General features: G+C 45.2%; 1 protein-coding gene across 1 annotated transcript in view; it reads right to left on the reverse strand.

Annotated features, from left to right (window-relative positions):
* LOC146813348 (uncharacterized) overlaps positions 1 to 21,078 on the reverse strand; it is a 54,128-nt gene that overhangs the window by 7,872 nt on the left and 25,178 nt on the right. Inside the window, exon 2 of the mRNA XM_085620158.1 lies at positions 10,038 to 10,140. Within this exon, the coding sequence (XP_085476284.1) occupies positions 10,038 to 10,140 (103 nt within the window). The remainder of the gene's footprint in view (positions 1 to 10,037; positions 10,141 to 21,078) is intronic.

Genomic DNA, 21,078 nt, shown 5'->3' on the forward strand with positions numbered 1-21,078 from the left:
TGTTCCGAATGCCTTTATAATGCTTGGAAGCCTGCAATCCCTTTATAAAAGCCTGTTCCTAATTTCCCCATTGTAGTCAACTTGTGAAATCTTTAATCGTGTGTAATGATGTCTGATGTAGCTGCTCAACTGTAATAAGTTATTACAGCTGAGTTCTGGTGTCACAATGCCTGCTGCCAGAGTCAGCAGCCAAGGTTAAAGGAAGGCTACAAGCATAATTATAACTGCAGCTTAAACAAGAAAACAGGAGCTGGCATTTCCATTTTCAGATACATTTCTCTAAAAAAAATAAAATGTATCAGCAGAAAGGAGATAATTATGGCAACACATTCATTTTTCCACATTATATGTCACTGACAGAAAAATTGAATCTCAGTATGTTTCTCCACAATCTGAGCCACAACATGTTTACCCCCACAGCCATTAAACTGATTCTAATATTAATTTGTAATATTCACTATCTGCTTTATGATGTGTGTGTGGAATTGGGGTGTTAGTTGAGTGGGATGACGGCCCACCTCAAGTAATAACCACAACCCTTCTCAGGGCGAACCCTAAAGTCACAAAATTAACCTGAGCTCAATCTCCTGCTACCTGTTGCACAGAACAGACAGTCTTAATTTAGTGTGTTGTGTATAGAATGCATGCACAAATAGAACAGTAAAAAAGTCAAAACACAACACAGGAAAAATCCCAAGCTAATGTAGAAAAAAAGAGTACATTCAATAAATAAAATGACACCAGCTTGGACGGAAACGAATAAGGGAAACCGGAGTTATGAATTTTAAAATGTAATGTTCAAAATAGTGTCAAAAAGTTTTAAGCTCCAAACCTGGGGCCCGATTCACAGAACTAACTTAAGACAAAATCCTAAACTTTCTACCATTTTGGTATTCACATAAGGCACTTACTCATTTCGGTATTCACAGATGTTAGGGCTCCTAACTTTAGGACTCCTAAATGCCTTCTGTGAATACCGAAAGTCTTAAAGTTAGGATCTTTCTCAGTTTAGGAGTCCTAAAGTTAGGAGTCCTAACTTTACTACTGCTAAACTGAGAAAAATCCTAATTTTAAGACTTTCGGTATTCACAGAAGGCATTTAGGAGTCCTACAGTTAGAAGTCCTAACTTTAGGACTCCTAAACTGAGAAAAATCCTAACTTTAAGACTTTTGGTATTCACAGAAGGCATTTAGGAGTCCTAAAGTTAGGACTCCTAACTTCTGTGAATACCAAAATGAGTAAGTGCCTTCTGTGAATACCAAAATGGTAGTAAGTTTAGGATTTTGTCTTAAGTTAGTTCTGTGAATCGGGCCCCTGGCCATCAGGTTGTTTTTCTATATTGGCACCTAAGTGCACGTTAAGGCCAACAATGATGGAGCACAGGTCACATACAGAAACCAGGTTCAACCTGATCAGAATATTTACTTTTGCACATTTTCTATGACATTAATTCAAAAATCCTCAACGGAGCAAGGCAGCAAGCCCTGGCTGAAGAGGACTCCATAACATCAGATAACCCCTGGATGAGGTCCCAGTGAAACTGTTGACTATTGACAGAAAAGCTCAGAGTGGCAGAAATGTGAATTTGGTGCTAAAGGAATCTCCATTTTTACATAAAGTGAAATGTGGGTCTCTCAGAGTTCATTCAAAACACATTTTCACTTGTTTATGGCTAGTCTGCTAGAGTCCTCAACCAAACACATTAATTAATACAACAGTCTATTGTCATAATTAGTGCAATGGGGTGAAGTTTGTAGCAGATTACCCATTAACAAGTGAAAACATTCTTTGAATGAACTCCAACAGAAGCTCATTTTTGTTAATGTACTGTAATTAATCCAGATTCTGAGGTACACAGGACAACCGATATTGCATTGTGTGGGCCAGATACTCTTTGTGCCTTTATCCAGTGAAGATTTCTACCTTCATACTTAGTCACTTTTTTCCAGAAGGACAGGGCTGTAGGCTGTGGGGGAAGAGGGCTCCGCAAGGTCATATACCGTCCCCATGAGTCCCTGCTGAATCAAAATTGCTGCTGTGGGAAAGCTCTGAGCAGGAGCAACCTGAATCATCGTTCCAGCAACAATGAACATTCGTTAATTCAGCTTGGCAGGTTAGTCGCGGCACTATGGAGGTCTTTGTAGCCAAATTGTTTCTAAAACTCAGCTTTCAAGGTATGTTGGGTGGAGCACATTTTGACACTAGCCAAGTGTCCTGTATATTTTTTGTTCTGGAGTTTTAGATAGCATGAACTTGACCCGAATATATCAGAGTGCTTTACATGAGCACCAGTTGAGGTACAGACGGACACATTCATATTTTTTTTGTTAGGCACAGGGAGATGAAGTGATTTTCCCAGAATCACAGGATGTTGAGCGTCCCTGCTGAGACTCAAACCCGGTTCCCCAGCGTCGAGGTTGACCGCTCTATTAATGAGGCCCCATCCTCTCCCATATTGAGGATGGCACTCTGGGCTCAAGACTTACTCCAGCAGAGGACAGCTGCAGAGTCAAGGGTTAGGTCCAGTTTGAACTGGTCAGCTGGGAAGTTGTAGAAAAGGCCTCTTGTACCTTCTTTTGTCCCCGTAACTTGGACTGAAGTCAGCCTTATGACATGTGGAGTCCGCTTCTTTATCCTGGGCACAAAAGGGAGTGTAGGTCCAGTCTCAGTTCACAGACAAGGTCTTGTCTACTTCTGTTCTTCCACAGGTCCAGAGAGCGTTCCACGGAGGGTACTCTGTGTGCCACATTTATCCCTGGCATCAGTCCGTCAATCAGGGTAAATCCTGGCTCCTCAATAACCGATGAGGTAACATTTCGAAGGAATACCCCTACTCTATTTTACAGAACTTCCTGTGTGCCAACAGCAAACAATCCCACAGTGCTCCTCTCTAGCTAAAACCAAGATGGTAAAACACTTCTTCAAGCAGAGCCTGTGTGCCCACCTCAGAGTAGAGGCATGGAAAAGAGCTACCCCATCTCTGCGGTCACTCTAAATAGTCCTGGGAACAGCTCCTCTCCCTCTGGCATTGGTGCCTGTCTAACCGGGGAAACAAATGAGGTCCCTACCCTGTTTTCAGCTAACATTTGCCTACAGCAGGAAAGGCCTGTTTGAAGTTAATCATGTTCCTGGGCACAGGGCAGATGGTCATCACACCCAAGGCTTTTGTCCTGCTCCGGAAGCAATGTTATACCTCATCAAGGGGGTTAATCAGCTGCCCAGTGGCAGTTGGAACTTGTGAAAATTGGCCTTCAGAGGGTTTAGGCTGGAAAAAGGTGACCTTCTATGAGTACCCTTCCAAAATATTTATTAGCATTCAAACATCACCAGTGAATTGGGGTTTTAATAAAAATTTCTAAAAGTCCAAGAATGAAATGTATAACAAGTTCCTAGTCAGAGATAACATTATTAAATGTAATATTGTATCCCAATTCTTTCCGATGGAACAGCCAACCCTGCTATATTGAAAATAGCATTTGAGGCCTTTTCACTGTAAGGACGCTTAACCCCTTCGGTGCCACGCCCTTTCCCCCTCCTGTGCCGGGCGTTTCCCACGCGGGTGGGTTTCATGACGAGATAGTCTCGTCATGGGCACAGCGCGACCGTGCTCCATGACGAGACTATCTCGTCATGGGCACAGAAGAGGTTAACATTACATTTTATGTTCTACTGTTAGAAACCATGCACACTACCTTATGTGGAGTAAGGCCTACTTAGAGATGAATATTTAAATGGAAGGTTTAGGCCTGGCAAAGGGGTCATTTTGAAAAGTCGAATTTGCAGTCTAAAACTGCACAGCCAGGCTACCAATGGTATGCCTGCTGTCATGTTTACACTATTAATATAGAGGATGGCGCAATCTGTCCTGCGGTCCATTTAGGGGCATGCCAGTTTAATCATGTTGAAAGGGGAGCACAAGCGCTTTATCAATGGTTAGAGGGGGTACAGGCCAGGAAGCTCTACAGGCAGCAAAAAGAGACAAGGCAGAAAACCTGAGTGTACAACACATGAAGATAGTCCTTTCCGAAAATGTGTTTAATATCTCAGAACAGAATTATCCTTTCATTCTTCTTGCCTGCAGGGAACATGTAATCGCGCAACACTAAGGATGTAAGCGGTTAATCAGTGATGGTATGACCAAGTATCATAAGAAATGAAATACCCTCCACCATTTATTAAAAGAAAATTGTAAGTCAACACTGAGTTTCATGACCTGATTCAGTAATTCAACCTTTGGCCGCGTTCCTCTTTACAGTCACAGAAGGACCCGTGACTTTTAGTATCCTTATAATGCGAGGCATGGGGTACTTTATCCCATATATATTGCTATTGTCATTCATTGCCAACATTTCTTAGTAAAGTTCATTCACTTTTATTATGATTCCGGTTCACTGGAGGGTTTCCTCCCTTATCAGCAGTTTTAACTCAGCAGTTTATCAATCCATAGTGGATCTGTATAGCGCATGGTGACCCAGAAGAGGGCGTCGTGGTGCTGAGATAGAAGGCCAGAGGGTGGACAATAGCAGACTCAAACGAAAGGGAAACACCAGGTTTTCGTTTTGTTCTAGAAAGCCTGATTGGGAGTCATCTTTAAGGTCCGCAGGGAGAGACTTTAGGGCTTCTCAGCAGGCAGGAAGCAAGAGCTCTCAAGTTTGGTTTCGTTTTGATTTGTGATAGCCGGATCCGACAGCGGCTTGCCACAGTGTGTTCCTGATAACGCTATGAGTGACATTGCTAAGCCGGATACTTATGGTCATAAACAGTCCACCCTTATCCTGGCCTCCTTTAGGTCTTTAACTGTTTGCTTCACAGCTCAGCTGAAAGACCTCATGCTATTCTTACCCCAGTCTGCAAGCAGGCTCTCCTCACCCACAGCTTCATACATCCAACACATTTTGTCGCATTCTTAATACTTCAGTACACTGCATGCATTATGATATTTTTACTGACAACTTTATAACAGAGATGATTTGGGGTCCTGTTAAATCAACTATTTAATAAGAGTAAAGGTCTAAACATTTTCCAGATTAAACAGTCGCCGCGGGCCCCTGAGTTCCAATGGGGCTTTTTGCAGGCACGAAGCAGCAACATCCAGGACTCAGGTCTTCATCTGCAGCCTGGGAGTGGGGTCTCAGTTTCGCATTCTCATTCCTTCTTCATGTGGGCATATTTTGACTTTCACTTTCAAGATAAAGCCTGATTTCCTTGAAGGAAATGACCACTTAATTCTTGTTCTCCTACCTGGACATTAAGATGTACCATGATCAGCAGGCGTAAGAAAGGACACCATTTTTGCTGCATCTGGGCTGGTTTTGCTCGCTTTAGGGCTTGGTGAGTTGTAACACTACTCACCAGTGTCACAGCAGCACATGTGCCCTCCCCTAAAACGTGCTGTGCAAGGATTTCACCTAATTGGCTTATTTAACTTTCCAGCAAGTCCATTGTAGATGTAAATGTCATATGCAGGCTGCAGGGTTTATTTGCAGAATCCAGATATAGGACACACTGCACGGCTCCAGAAGGCAAGATTGTGCCCTGGCTGGGCTTTCGATTAAAAGTACTGCAGTGACATTGGAATTAGGCCTGGGCTAAAATTCCGTTCCGCTAGCGGAAATTGCGATAATTTTACATTTTCGCGTTCCGCGGAGAGCGCGAAAATGTCAAAATTTCCGCAATCCGCATTTTACCGGAAATTTTTTGCTTGCTCGCGCTGTAAAATAATCCATTCTCGTGCGCGCGCGATCGCCTTACCTGAATCCCCGCGTTAGCCGACAAGTTTTCCCGATCCGGTCGCATTCTCCACGAGATGTTGGATTGTTGGTAGCCATTTGCGCTGTCTCGCGACAGTTCGCGCCCGCAGTAATGTCATTCGTCGCGCGATCACGTCTTTCTTCTCGCGATCATGCACCGCGAGACAAGTGAAAACAAGATGGCCGCGCCCGCGAGCAACCGCATGGGTAAGTTGGCGAGCCGCGACCACGCAGAAAATACCGTGAACGGGCGGGAAAAAAACTTCCGCATCTTCGCGATATTTCCGCATGTTTGCGGAGATTTTTAACATTTTCGCGATAATTTGCGAAAGTGAATTTCGCAAATTCCGCCCACCCCTAATTGGAACAAGAGGTGTGCGACTCCGACTCCGACTCCCATTTTTGCAACCAAATATTTGATTCCATTCGGTCCCCACTGGGAATCATCTAAAGTTTGACTTCACTGCACTCATTCAAGCCTTCCTGGACCCACAACTTAGATCACCTAGTGATTGGCTCCTGGAGGATATTTTACTGACTGCGGCCTGTAAATCAGATCTAGCTGATTGGAAAAACACTGCGGCTACTACTTTCAAGTCCTGGCTCAATTGGATATTTTATCTGAGAGGGGCGGGCAACATTTCCCTCCAAAACTCCCCCTGGAAACCTCAGTCTCGACCTGTTTAGAAAACACAAGAGGACTATTTCACACACACTTAACCACCCTTGACCTCCATATTGAACAATCCATGTCACAACTAGTCATTAGTAGAATACTGAAACTTTCTACCACCTGTTTGCAACTACCCCAGATAGATATTGTCCTAGTCTATCCCTAGAAATGTCATGTCTTCTGTTATAGCTTTCTTATAGTTGCCTGTGTCAATGTGATATGTTATATTATATTTTATTACCGCTTGTCACTCAGGACCCAATGTAAATCAAGACCATATTTGTTTGCTTTCTCATAAGGTGTCATGTTTAATAATACAAATGTATAGTGCACTAATCCCACATGCAGTCTGTACTACTGTATTATGCAACATCTGTTTGTTTCTTTTTTGTTATAAAACTAATGTCTTTGAAATAAAAAAAAAGTACCGCAGTGACATTGAAAACAAACAGTCTTTTCCATGTAGAAATACCAACCTTCATGTATTAGCTAAACTGCCTCTTAATGAAGCCTTTGCCTTTCGAAGTCCATAAGGCTTGATGCTTAATACATAACAGTGGGGGATATTATACATTGGGAACAGTATACCCCAAACTGCACAGTTAAAAAAAAAGCTGTTTGTCGCTGACTAGGTAAATCTGTGGCCTCGATGAACAGGTCTAGTGTTAATAATATCCCTTTCTACTATCCTACCTTTGGAAAATGCTAGAACTGGCAATCAAAGCTATTTTTCACTCAGTTTTAAAAATCCAAATTATTTGTCAATGTAAACTTTAAAAAACTTTATTGAATTAGCATTGGCAAAGCCAATGGGTCTGCCTTGTTTAAGGGGTGTGTTGTTCAAGTTGTCTGAATGCAATACACTAAAATCTCATATAGAGGCACAGGTTCGTATATTACATATGTCAGAGCACATCCTTCATTACATAGACAAGGCCTCCCAAAGAATTCCTAATTGTGCTTCTTTGGACAAACTCACCCCTCTTAATTTACTGCATAGATTTAGCTGGGGACTTTAAATGGCAACTTTAAGAATTTTAATTTTACTGATTTCAGAAGGTTTAAATGGAAAGTTGCTCACATGACATACATAGTGACACAGATACAAGACAACATATGAAAACACTACACACATGTGTGTGTTTAGACTTGTGGGCATAATAGCGCAGCAGTTGTCATCAAAGGCCATGAAAGTGGACATGCTGGTGTTATGTTGACACATTGGCAACTTGTGTGCCAGTCTCAGAAATGCACTCAGCAGACGATACCATCTTGGTAAAGGATGGCTGGGTATTATGTTGCATATATTCCAAGTTTGGTACACATTGGGCATCAGCTTCACTGCCACGTACCTTTCTAATTCAAGACAAACCTGAACACACTAAATGACTGCTTTTCAGCCACCTTTTCATCCACCCAAATGTTCCACCTCATCTTACAGGGAGGCGGAGTTGGGGCTACATGTGTTCCAGCGGCGGCACTTGCAGTGCTGTGAGTGGTTGGGCATCTTGTTCCCTGATGGCAGGACACTTTTGCCAACACATTCCTCTTGTTATGGTCTGGCTGGACAATGCAGCTGTCACCAGACAATTACGTCAGCATCGCTGGAGAGGGGCTTTGGCTCCGCCCACATGTTGGGAGCCAGGAGTACATGTTCTGATTGGACACTAGTTGTGTGATTCCACAAAAAAGTGTTTGCCCCCCACACAGCTGTTATCATTTTGTTTACTAATCCAGATGCCTGAGCTTGAATTTCCAGGGACACACACAACATTGTAATGCTATCAAAGTGTTGTAGTTAACAAGATAATTTGTGGTGTTTTTCTCTGGCAACAGCACAGATGGTAGGAGGGCAGTCATTATCCTGTATGAATGTTTAGGTCTGGCTTTACGGTGCAACTATCACCTGGCCTTTTAACCTACACCAATGTTATTACGCAGTCTTTGCTTCTGCAGGAATGCATATCCATTCCCATATTATTTACTTGTAATGCTTCACATTTAGTACAACATTAGTTTAAAGCCAGACCTATTGGCATTGCCAATGATAGTTTCACATTATAATAAATAATTCTGGGTTGGCAATTGAGTGCCTCCCACTGATTGGTGGTGGGCTCCTTCGAGTGATGCCCAGGAGGGTGGTCAAAAGCCTGCATTTGAGATCTTTTGGCTACTCTCTTAAAATTGTTTATTTTGCTGAAATAGGCAAACCCAAGAATGTCCACTCAGCTTTGGAAGATATGATACTGAAGTAGAGTTTTTCAAACATTTCCAGGCTTGCGTCAAAGAAACAAAGATGTCACCATAAAAAAATGAAACGGACCTCACAGGCCAGTGATTGACTGAGTGTGGTGGCTCCTGTCCTTCGCAGGGCCACTCGGTCCATGTCATGGCACCTCGGAGCAGTCCCTGTTGCACTGTATGTTTTTCTGTAACTATTTTCATCATGAATGAAAGCACTTCCATAAACCACTGTTGAAAACCCTTGGCCGTCGCAGGTGCAAGGAGGCTTCACACCACCCGCAATTGCTGGATACCCCAAGAGTTGCGTCAGCATTTGTTCTTTTTCAAAAGCTGCTGCCAGAGCACAGGGTCAGACTGATTTGCATATGGCCATGTCTGAACTGGGGAGGCAGAGTGGGCTAAAGAACGGTGATGGATCAAACCCAGATCTGTTGACTGGGTGCGAGTGTTTGATTGGTTCTGATGCTCCGTCCATCACCACCCCCTTTTGTACCACCAGAGCTAGGAGAGCCATGGAGGGGTAATGTCACTCCCTGAATCCGGGAGGAGTTTTTTCATTCGTGATTGTTAGCTTGCCTGGTTTTTATCTTATAATATTGTGTAAATCAGAATTTTAAAGATTGCATTTTATTGATCTGGACTTTTGCCGTCTTATGATTTTCGTCCTTGAAGACACACCAAATGTGAATTTTAATGTCGATGAATCATCATATGTTTTTCTTGGTCTTTTATGGCCGGATATCTGAGATACTGTGAAATTAGGGGCCTTATTTATGAAGGTCAGTGTCACTTTTGAGCCGCTGTTGCGTCAGTTTCAGTGATGCAGTGGCGTCGTAAATAATGCGCCATGTTGCGCCATATTTACGAAGTGATGCATCTAGGCAGATGCGTCACTTCGTAAACCCCTGCACTACATTATACCTGCATCAGGTATAATGTTTGCAGGGGGGCGTTATGCCGCAAGAAAGGGTCATAGGAGTGGCGCAGTGAAATCGTCAAAACCTGGGGCTTGCTAGAGTTGCATCACGCTTCTGACGCCAGCAATGTGCAGACAGGTACACAGTCATTCCTTGCGACATGATGCGTCATATCGTAAATTTGACCCATCATTCGAGTCGCAAGGAGGGCGCACTGAGAAGTGTTGCATCGCTGTTTTCTCGCAGCGATGCAACACTTCTCATAAATGAGGCCCTTGATGTTTACGAAAAACAGAGCTGCACAATTTTCGACCCCACCTGAGGTACTGTTTTCAGCTCTGACAGCTGTAAAAGGCATCGGCTGTCTGTGTATGTGACCGAACAAGCGGCCATTAAAAAAAAAAAAAAATAAGCCGAAGTGTTTGCTATACAAAGTTACCCCCATCACTTACTGTAACAGTTCACTGTTTTTTCCTCCACAGGATGCTTGTTCACACCTGCGCAGATGGGGGGGACGGGGTGTGTGCTAGCGAGCGCCTTCTGCACATCTGCAGCCTGCGGAGACAGAGAAATGACAGGAAGTGGTTTGACATTTAATAGAATGTGGAGCTCACCGACTAGAAAAAGGAACGAAGAATTAATTTTAAACGTGTGGTTGGAACCCACAGCGCGCGCGCTGCAGCGGAAAAAGCTGCACGCTCGGGCCTCGAGGCGCGGTGACAAGTGTCGACTTTTCCTCTCGTCATGGCGGCCACACCATGAAAGTGCCACAACGTCTCTTCTCGTGTGTGTGTATGTCGTAAATAATACATGTAGTATAGCTCATCACCGCCACTGCTTCTATGCTCTAGTAAGGCTCAGTGGGTGAGGCCATGGCTGCTGAGATCAGCATGTCATCTGCAAGAACTGGCTAAAATCACATCATGGCTTCATTCCCAGATCAATGGAATAAAGATTTGGTATTAAAAGTGCTTAAAATGGGCATGTATTATCATGTACCCAGCACCAGCATCTTTTGTAAAATTTTATTCCAATAGCATTTTTATTAAAGATTCAAGGAATGACACTACATGGTCTATAAAAGACACAAAAGTAATAGAGGTTATAACAACCATTTTAGTTTACATGTGGTCAACATAACTTCTTTACTTTGGAAGGGAGAGTGACAGCACTTCTCAGCACTTCTTCAGTGCTTTTAACGGGAGAGTACCAGCACTTCTCAGCACTGCTTCGGTGCTTTAAACGGGAAAGTGCCTTCACTTTTCAGCACCGCTTAAATGATTTTAATGAGAGAGTACCAGCACTTCTCAGCACTGCTTCAGTGCTTTTAATGGGAGAGTGCCAGCACTTCTCAGCAACACTTCAGTGTTTTTAATGAGAGAGCACTAGCACCTCTCAGCACTGATTCCGTACATTTAATGGGAGAGTGCCAGCACTTCTCAACACTGCTTCAGTGCTTTTCATAGCAGAGTAACAGCACTTCTCAGTACTGCTTCTGTTAATTTAATGGGTCATTACCAGCACTTCTCAGCACTGATTCAGTGCTGTAATGAGACAATACCTGAACTTGTCAGCAATGTTTCAATACTTTTAATGGGAGAGTACATTCACTTCTCAGCACTGCTACAGTGCTTTTAATGGTAGAGTACCAGCACTTCTCAGCACTGCTTCAGTGCTTTTACTGGGACAGTACCAGCACTTCTCAGCAACACTTCAGTGCTTTTAATGAGAGAGTAACAGCAAGTATCAGCACTTCTTCAGTGGTTTTAATGGGAGAGTACGTACACCTCCCAGCACTGCTTCCATGCATTTAATGGGAATGTACCAGCACTTCTCAGCACTGCTTCAGGGCTTTTAATGGTACATTGCCTGCACTTCTCAGCACCGCTTCAGTGCTTTCAATGCGAGAGTACCAGCACTTCTCAGCACTGCTTCAGTGCTTTTACTGGGACAGTACCAGCACTTCTTAGCAACACTTCAGTGCTTTTAATGAGAGAGTAACAGCAAGTATCAGCACTTCTTCAGTGGTTTTAATGAGAGAGTACGTACACCTCTCAGCACTGCTTCCATGCATTTAATGGGAATGTACCAGCACTTCTCAGTCAGTGCTTTTAGTGGGAGAGAATCAGCACTTCTCAGTACTGCTTCAGTTATTTTAATGAGTCATTACCTGCACTTCTCAGCACTGCTTCAGCGTTTTCAATGAAAGAGTATGTACACTACTCAGCACTGCTTCAGTGCTTGTAATGGGGCAATACCTGCACTTGTCAGCAAAGCTTCAGTACTTTTAATGGGAGAGTACATACACTTTTCAACACTGCTTCAGTGCTTTTAATGGGAGAGTACCAGCACTTCTCAGCACTGGTTGTGTACTTTTAATGGGAGCGTATCAGCACTTCTCAGCACTGATTTAGTGCTTGTAATGAGACAATACCTCAACTTGTCAGCACTGTTTCAGTACTTTTAATGAGAGAGAGCACACACTTCTCAGTACTGCTTCAGTGCTTTTAATGAGAGAGTACCAGCACTTCTCAGCACTGTTTCTGTACTTATAATGGGAGAGTATCAGCACTTCTCAGCACTGATTCAGTGCTTGTAATGAGACCATACCTCCACTTGTCAGCACTGTTTTAGTACTTTTAATGGGAGAGTGCACACACTTCTCAGTACTGCTTCAGTGCTTTTAATGAGGGAGTACCAGCACTTCTCAGCACTGTTTCTGTACTTATAATGGGAGAGTATCAGCACTTCTCAGCACTGCTTCAGTGCTTGTAATGAGACAATACCTGCACTTATCAGCACTCTTTCAGTACTTTTAATGGGAGAGTACATACACTTCTCACCACTGCTTCGGTGCTTTTAAAGGTAGAGTACCAGCACCTCTAAGCATTGATTCAGTGCATTTTTATGTTTAGAAAGCTTTATTTGAATAATAACAGAGAATACAAAAGGCCAGCAATACAGAGAATAAAATATTACAATGAGTACAAAACTATAGAATGGCTAGCTGGAGGAGAGAAAAGAAAGCTGTTTAAGTTTTATAAGGAAGTAAGGGGGAGAGAGAAGGGAGGAGAGAGGGCGAAGGAAGGGGCAGCTCTTACAAACTGATAAAATATAATATTGCATATATACAAAGGAATGTGAACAAGAATTATAATGTGATTGGTAAAAAACAATAAGCCAACAAGGGTTAGAAGAAAAAGACAGAGAAAATCAATGTTTAAGGAGGCTTAAAATGTTCCGCATTTAAAAGAGAATCATTTGCTAATGCTAGTTCGTCTAAATAAGTAGTGAGTGGCCACCAAAACAGCTCCCTATTAACCATCGGTTTGCAAGAGGAGGCAAAAGCAAAATAAAGTTGTTGAAAATGGCAGAGACTATTCCACCACTGTTGGACAGAGAGTTTTGTAAAAGTTTTCTAATTAAGAGTTATGTGCAGAAAAGCTAAAGCTAACATAAGGTCAAAAAATACCATGTTTATGAGAGGGAAGATCTAAGGAGTCAGACAAAATCCCAGAGAAAAGAAGAGGAATAGAATAAGGAATGGGAATATTAAACAAGCGAGAGATATATGACCATATTTTCCCCCAGACGAGAGATACTGAAAGGCAAAGAAAGAGAAGGTGTATAAAATCAGCATTAGAAGAGCCACAAGTCCAGCAATTTGTATCAGTAGAGTGGGTAAACCTAGCTATGAAATAGGAGTGAAGTAAAGTCTATGGTAAAGGAAAAACATCGATTGAGTAAGAGAGGCAGAACGAGAGATTTTAAGAGAGCGGGACCAGATGTTGTCCCAAAAGATGATAGTCCATTCACATCCCAGGTCAGATTCCCATGTACATTCGAATTTAGTTTTGGTACGGTCAGGATTAGCAGCCAAGGAGAGTTTGTAGATGAGAGAGGCTTTGGGTTGAGAGAGGAGAATCTGAAGAAGAGGGTTTTGGTTCAGAGAGAGGAGGCAGAGAGGGTAGAGAGTAGAAGGTATCAAGGATAACTGCCATTATGATAGAGAATTTCTGGAAGAAGGAGTGGGACAGTGGAAAGTAGGTTGAAATTGGGGGAATGAGCACAGAGACAAGCCATCAAATACATTTCAAACTATCCCCCTTGAGCTCCAGGATTTCCAAAAGATGGGTCTATTATTAGTAGTAATAAGGGAGTTGTGCCAAATTGGGGATTCTAAAAAGGATTCTCTAGATACAAAATTTGGTTGTGTCAAAGGTTTCAGCAGGGAACAACTGTGTTTAAACAAGGGGAGAGAGGTATGGGGGTTTTAGCAGAGAAGGCTAGAACTTCCTTTAAAGAGAAGGGTAATAGCAATGCTTGTTCTATGGAAAACCATAGGGGGGTAAAAGGGGAAGGCTCGGAAAGTAGCCATTTCAAAGCTTGACGGAGACAAAAGGATATATAATAAATGCAAAAATCAGGGAAATTCACACATTAGATTTTGTCTTGAGAAGAGAGAATAAGGAAACCCTGACTTTTTTGTTTTTCCAAAGAAACTTAGAAAGGCGAGAAACAATCTTTTTAAAATAACAGGTAGGAATATGGACATGAAGCATGGAAAGAGCATAAATCAATGTAGGGGGGATCATCATCTTAATTGAATCTACCCGGCCTCACCATGAAAGGAAGAGAGGATTCCAAGAGGAAAATAGTTTGTCAATCCGTGATAGGACCTCAATCATATTTAATTTAACAGAAGAGGCGATGGAATTGGAGAAATACATACCTAAATATCTGATTTTGGAACTATTCCATGCAAAACCGGTAAAAGAGAAAGAATGAGGAAGACAACATTTTGTAAGAGGGAGAATTTCTGTTTTATCTGAATTTATTTTATAGCCTGAAACAAGAGAGAAGGAAGTGAATTCATGTAATAAAGGAGGTATAGAGGTTTCAGGATCGGAAATGAGAAGGAGGATGTCATCCGCATTAGCGGAGAGTTTTAAATATTGTTCACCATTGGGAAAACCAGATATAGAATCATTATTGCGAATTGAGGATACGAAGGGTTCGAGAGCTAAGATAAAAAGAAGGGGGGAGAGAGGACAGCCATGGCGGACAACGCGTTGAAGGGGAAAATAAGAAGAGAGACAACCATTGACTAGAACCGAGGCTCTGGGGGCAGAATATAATAAAGAACTAAGTGAAATCAACCTGGGTCCAAAACCATGCCACTTCAAGGATGCAAATATAAAGGACCAATCAACCCTATCAAATGCTTTTTCAGCATCAACAGAAATGGCCGCCAAGGCTGTGGAAAGGGAAGGGATTTTGTTCAACACGTTAAGAAAAAGACGAGAATTATCCAGAGTCAATCTGCCCTTGACGAAGCCAGACTGTTCTTTACCCACCAGATGAGGCATAAGAGGATCAAGTCGCAGAGCAAGTATTTTGGCGAACAATTTGTAATCTACATTAACCAGGGAGATCGGCGAAAGATTTTACAGAACATAGGATCTCGGCCTTCCATATGTATGAGGCAAATCGTGGCCTCTTGAAAAGTGCCTTCTGTCTTACCGGAGAGAAAAAATGAATGAAAAAGATTTAAAAGTTTAGGGAGTAATAAGTTAGAAAAATGTAAATAAAATTCAACTGAAAAGCCATCTGGACCAGGGGTTTTCCCTTTCTTTAAAATGTTTAAAGCAGTAGATAATTCATCAAGGGATAAATCTATTTCAAGATCAGAAAGATTAACATGATCATTAGAAGGGGTTGGCAGTTTATTGAGATAAGATTGAATGAGGGAAGTGGAAGTGGGAGATTTCAGGGTATAGAGGTCTTTGTAAAATAGCATAAATTCATTAAGAATGTCCTGATCTTTATGAATGGGAGTACCCTCTGAGGATTAGATAGTATCGATGAGAGTACGGTCTTTAAGGGACTTGAGATAATTCGCTAAAAGTTTACCCACTTTATGACGTCCACCGTAGTATCGAGCACTGCTAAGAAGAAGCATGGAAGAGGCATTATCCAGGTTTTGTTAAAGGCTAATTTGGCACGGATAAGAGCTGGTAAGACAGTCCGCCGAAGAGGTATGGAATTTATGTCCTTGGGCTTTAATGTGTGTTAGGGTAGCTTTTTGTTGTTGGAGGAGATGTTTCTTTTTTTTGAGACAGTCTATAATAAAACCTCATGCTGTAGCCTTAAAGGAATCCCATAATATATGGGGAGGGGAGTTGGTATCACTGTTAAGGTCAAAAAATTCATTAGCGAAAGTGATGAAAGAGGAAGAGAAAAGCAGGTCAAGAAGAAGAGAGTTATTAAAACGCCAACGGGAGGACCTGGGATGTGGAGAGAGCAGATCAAGATCGGCTACAATTGGGGCATGGTCAGAAATAACAATAGGTTCAATAGAGGAGGATAATAGATTTTGAGATAGAGATTGAGAAAGAAATATATAGTCTAAACGGGAGAGAGAGTTATGAGGAGAGGAAAAGAAAGAAAAGTCAAGAGCGTCGAGGTGAGAGTGTCTCCAAGCATCCACTAGGTGTGTTTGAGAGATAGTGTCGAGAAAGTGTTTATGCGTTTTATTAGGAACAAAGCGCTCCTGAGATTGGCGGTCAAGAAAGGGGTCAACGACTTGATTGCAGTCACCTCCTAGTATAAAGAAATCATCTCTAAACTGAATACATTTCTGTGTAACCAGAGGCCAAAAGGAACAGTAGGGTAGGGTAGGGCCATAAACATTGAATACAGTCAAAGAAATGTCATTAATTAACAACTTCGCTAACAACCATCTTCCTTCTGTATCAGTCTCTTGCGATACAACTTTACAATTCATCTTCTTGTGGCAAAAAATAATAACACAATTTTTCTTATTGGAAGTAGGGGAGACTAAAACTGAACCCACCTCAAACACTTTTCAATTTTAATGCTTCGGGTTCTGTAAGGTGGGTATCTTGTAAGAGAACCAAATCAGGATTATAAGAGGCAAGATTGGATAGTGTTCTTTGTATCTTAATTGGGCTAATAAAAACTTTCACATTCCTGGAAATAACTCTGAATGTAAAACCATCAAGAATACATAAAGAACAATATACGCAACAATAAAATTATGAGGTAAGAGATAGAAGTAGAGAGAAAGAAGGGAAATACTAAGAAATCACATGAGAAAAGAAACATAAAGGAAGAGGTATGTAAGTCTGTGAAGAAAAAAGAGAGGAAAAATATGAAAAAGAGGAAAGAAAGGAAGGGAAGCGAGAGTAATAACAAGAGGAGACAGTACATGTCAAGGTGACAACTGTAATATGTACCTTACGGGGAACAAAAGGGAAGGATGAGAGGCGACAACGGACAACGGAAACAGCACACCCAACAAGGGGCAACACACCACATCAGGACATCAAATAAACATGAGCGGGAACATGGAGAAGAACACAGTGAACCCTCAATGAGCCTGTAAAAGGAAATAAAGAGTTATGCAAATAAAGACAAGATGAACAATGGAGTCCAAATAGTATAAACCATAACAGCGAATTCAATGCAGTTGTTGAACAAAAGGAGTACTACAGTCAAGATCCAGAAGGAGGAGGAGCCGTCTCCATTGAGGCAGTAGAGTGAGATTGAATAAATCTTCTGAGGTCAGCTGGATCTTCAAAAGTGGAAGTCTTGCTGAGGAAGGTGGCCTTAAACAGGTATGGATGGAACAAACCAAATCTTGCACCTAAGGAACGAAGAGTCGGACAGAGATCCAGAAATTCTTTTTGTCGTTTGGCAGTTATCGAAGAAACATCCTGGGAGATAAACACTTTTGTACCATGCCAGAATATCTGCTTTTTGAATTTAGCAACATTCAGTACCAGCAGAAGGTCAGTGAATTGTAGGAATAAAATATTCACTCCATGAGGTTTAGATGGAGCAGCTGAAGAAGACAGACGTGGGCCGAGTCTATGTGCTCGTTGTATATTCAGTTTGGTTGCAGGAGGGAGACCCAAAAACTGTGGCGAGAAGGAAGTAAAGTACACAACAGGGTCACCACCTTCAAGGCCCTCAGGAAGACCATAAATGGGTAAATTATTACGACGATTACTACTTTCCAAGTCTTCAGACGCTCTTCTCAATTGTAAGACTTCCTTCTCCAAAGAGGAAATCCTAGAGGATGAATCTTGTACCTTGTTAAGATGTTGTTCCACCACAGTGAGGCGAGACTCCATAGATGCCCATTTATTGTCCAAGGTTTGTAGACAAGAGTTAGTTTCCTCAATAAAGGGTAACAGAGCGCGGATTTCCTCCAAAACAATGTCCAAAGAAACCGGAGAGACAGATTTAGGAGAAGGAGGAATGTTAGAAAAGGTAGACGGACCGGGAGGGTCGGCCGGGGTCAGGAGGAGAGGTCTCCGGGGAGAGCCGTCTCCAGCGATCGTACAGATAAGTAACTTCCCCCCCACAGACAGATGCCACACAAGGATAAGGTTCAGTGTTCTTTATAAGCACTTATTTAAGGTACGGTGGAATGATACAAGGAGGTCTGGACTCAGGGGTCCCCTCGATTATAGTCTCGCAAGGTAGGGAAGGGGGTGGCGGGACAGTCTATTTACCAATCAGGTAGTTCGGATGAGATGATGATGAGCTCACAATCCTCGAGCTTGGTGGTACGGGCCGCGGCAGCGCCAGCAGGTCCCGGTGTGGATGGTCGATACAACGGGCCGCGGCAGCGCCAGCAGGTCCCCGGAAGATATACGGTCCGCGGCAGCGCCAGCAGGTCCCGGTGAGGATGGTCGTTACAACGGGCCGCGGCAGCGCCAGCAGGTCCCAGGAAGATATACGGTCCGCGGCAGCGCCAGCAGGTCCCGGTGAGGATGGTCGTTACAACGGGCCGCGGCAGCGCCAGCAGGTCCCAGGAAGATATACGGTCCGCGGCAGCGCCAGCAGGTCCCGGTGAGGATGGTCGTTACAACGGGCCGCGGCAGCGCCAGCAGGTCCCAGGAAGATGAATGTTGCAGAAGGCCGCGGCAGCGCCAGCAGGCAGGACGATGGTTCACAAGAGCGGGCTATGGCAGCGCCAGTAGACCGTCAAGGTTGAGTTCACTCGGTGTCTCTCGACTCCAGGATACAACTGCCTTCCTGCTCCGGAGCTGCCTCAGTTATAGGGCTGGTGCCCTTTGATGTCCGGACCCTCGCACTTGGAGGTCGGAGGGCCCGGGATGAAGGTGTCCAGACACCCAGCAGGGGGTGGAGCCAGCGCCTGGGGGAGCTGGAGGCGATCGGCACCTGGCGGGGGAAGAGCTCTTGACACTTCGTTCTCCCATTGACCTGCCAAGTGGTCCGCTCACCTCCTGGGTGGATGGTGGTGCCGGGATGTCGGGGCCGGCCAGGCCCGGGGTTAGGGTCGAGGGGAGGCCAGGCGGCCGCGTGGTGCAGGGCCCAAGATGGCGGCTTGACCCGGCCGGGGAAGCCGGTGGGGCTGGACCCCGTGATGAGTAAGGGTCCGAGGGCAAAGGGTCCGTCGGGAGACGGAGTACAGGTGCTTGTCGCGGGGTTATGCCAGGTGGGCCGGAGTCCGGGCCCTGTCGAGCGGGGAGGGAGCAAGTCGCCTGTGAGGCCTGTCCAACATGCGTCCCCCCCAGCTGAAGGCGGGGAGAGTCACCCATCTCCTTGGGGACTCTCTTCGTCGAGGCGGAAAAAGCGGGACAGGCCATCCGCGTTTGCGTGGTCTTGGCCTGGTCGGTGCTCCACGGTGAAGTCCATTCCCTGCAGGGAAATGGACCAGCGCAAGAGTTTTGGGTTCTCCCCCCGCATCTGCATCAGCCATTGCAGGGGTCGATGGTCGGTTTGTACCCGGAAGTGGGCACCGAAGAGATATGGTCGGAGCTTTTTGAGGGCCCACACTACTGCAAATGCCTCCCTCTCAATGGTGCTCCAACGCTGTTCTCGGGCCAGGAGACGTCGACTGATGAAGGCCACCGGCTGGTCATGACCTTCGGGGTTCAACTGAGAGAGGACGGCTCCGATGCCGTGGGCGGAGGCGTCGGTCTGCACCACAAATTCCCGACTGAAATCGGGGGCCTGGAGCACCGGGGCGGTGCACAGGGCGGCCTTCAGCTCCTCGAAGGCCGCTTGACAATCAGGAGTCCAGCTGACCCGCTTCGGTTGATTCTTGGATGTGAGACCCGTGAGGGGCCCCGCGATGCTGCCGTAGTCCTTCACGAACCGCCGGTAGTAGCCGGTGAGCCCCAAGAAGGCTCGGACCTCGGTCTGGGTGACGGGGGGCTGCCAGGACTGGATGGCAGCAATCTTAAGTTGTAGTGGGGCCACCAGCCCACTCCCCACTTGGTGCCCAAGGTAGGTCACAGACCCTTGGCCAATCTGGCACTTGCCGGCCTTAATGGTGAGGCCGGCCCGCTGGAGGGCTCGTAGGACCTCTTGGAGGTGACGGAGGTGGTCGGACCAGTGGCGGCTGTATACAGCGATATCGTCCAGGTAGGCAGCGCTGAATTCTTCAAGCCCCGCCAAGACCTGGTTCACAAGGCGTTGGAATGTGGCGGGGGCATTCTTCATGCCAAAGGGCATGACCTTAAATTGATAGTGGCCATCGGGGGTAGAGAAGGCTGACCGTTCCTGAGCCCTGGGTGTGAGGCCGATCTGCCAGTAGCCCGCCGTTAGGTCGAAGGTACTAAGGTAGCGGGCGGCCCCCAGCCGGTCGATCAGCTCGTCTGCCCGGGGGATGGGATGAGCGTCGGCCCGGGTGACAGCGTTCAAGCCCCGGTAGTCGACGCAGAATCTCAGTTCAGGTGCGGTGCCGGGGGCAGCGGCTTTGGGAACCAGTACAACCGGACTGGCCCAGGGACTGTCCGAGGGCTCGATGACCCCGATCGTGAGCATCTTGGCCACTTCCTCTTGTATGCAGGCCCGTACCCGATCTGGTACGCGGTAGGCCCGGTGCCGGACAGGGGGACTGTCCCCGGTGTCTACGTCGTGCAAACACCAGGGGGTGACCCCGGGGGTGAGGGAGAACAGGGCAGCGAACTGCAGCAGGAGGTCCCGGCAGTCCTGGCGTTGCTCCGAAGTGAGGGCGTCAGAGAGCCGGACCCCGTCCACGGAGCCGTCCTTCTCCTGAGTTTTCAGGAGATCCGGGAGGGGCTCGGAGTCTTCTTCTGTGCCACTGTCTGTAGCCATCAAGAGGCTCAGTTCGGAGCGCACAAAGTGTGGTTTGAGCCGGTTGGTGTGGAGGACCCGAAGGGGGTTCCGGGAGGACCCCATGTCGATGAGGTAAGTGACGGGGCTTTTGCGCTCGACCACTTTGAAGGGCCCCGTCCACTTATCTTGCAGGGCACATGGTTCGGTGGGGGACATCACCCATACTTGCTGCCCAGGCTCGAATTCAACGGAGGAGGCATTGTGATCATACCATCTCTTCATGTCCTCCTGGCTGGCCTCGAGGTTCGCCTTGGCCATCTCCCTGAAGCGCCGGGTCTGGTTTCGTAAGGCCAGGATGTATTTGAAGACGTCGGGAGGGGTCGTTAGGGGGGCCATCTCCCAACCTTCCTT

The sequence above is a fragment of the Triturus cristatus genome, chromosome 7 (assembly GCF_964204655.1).
Source record: "Triturus cristatus chromosome 7, aTriCri1.1, whole genome shotgun sequence".
Classification (NCBI taxonomy): Eukaryota; Metazoa; Chordata; class Amphibia; order Caudata; family Salamandridae; genus Triturus; species Triturus cristatus.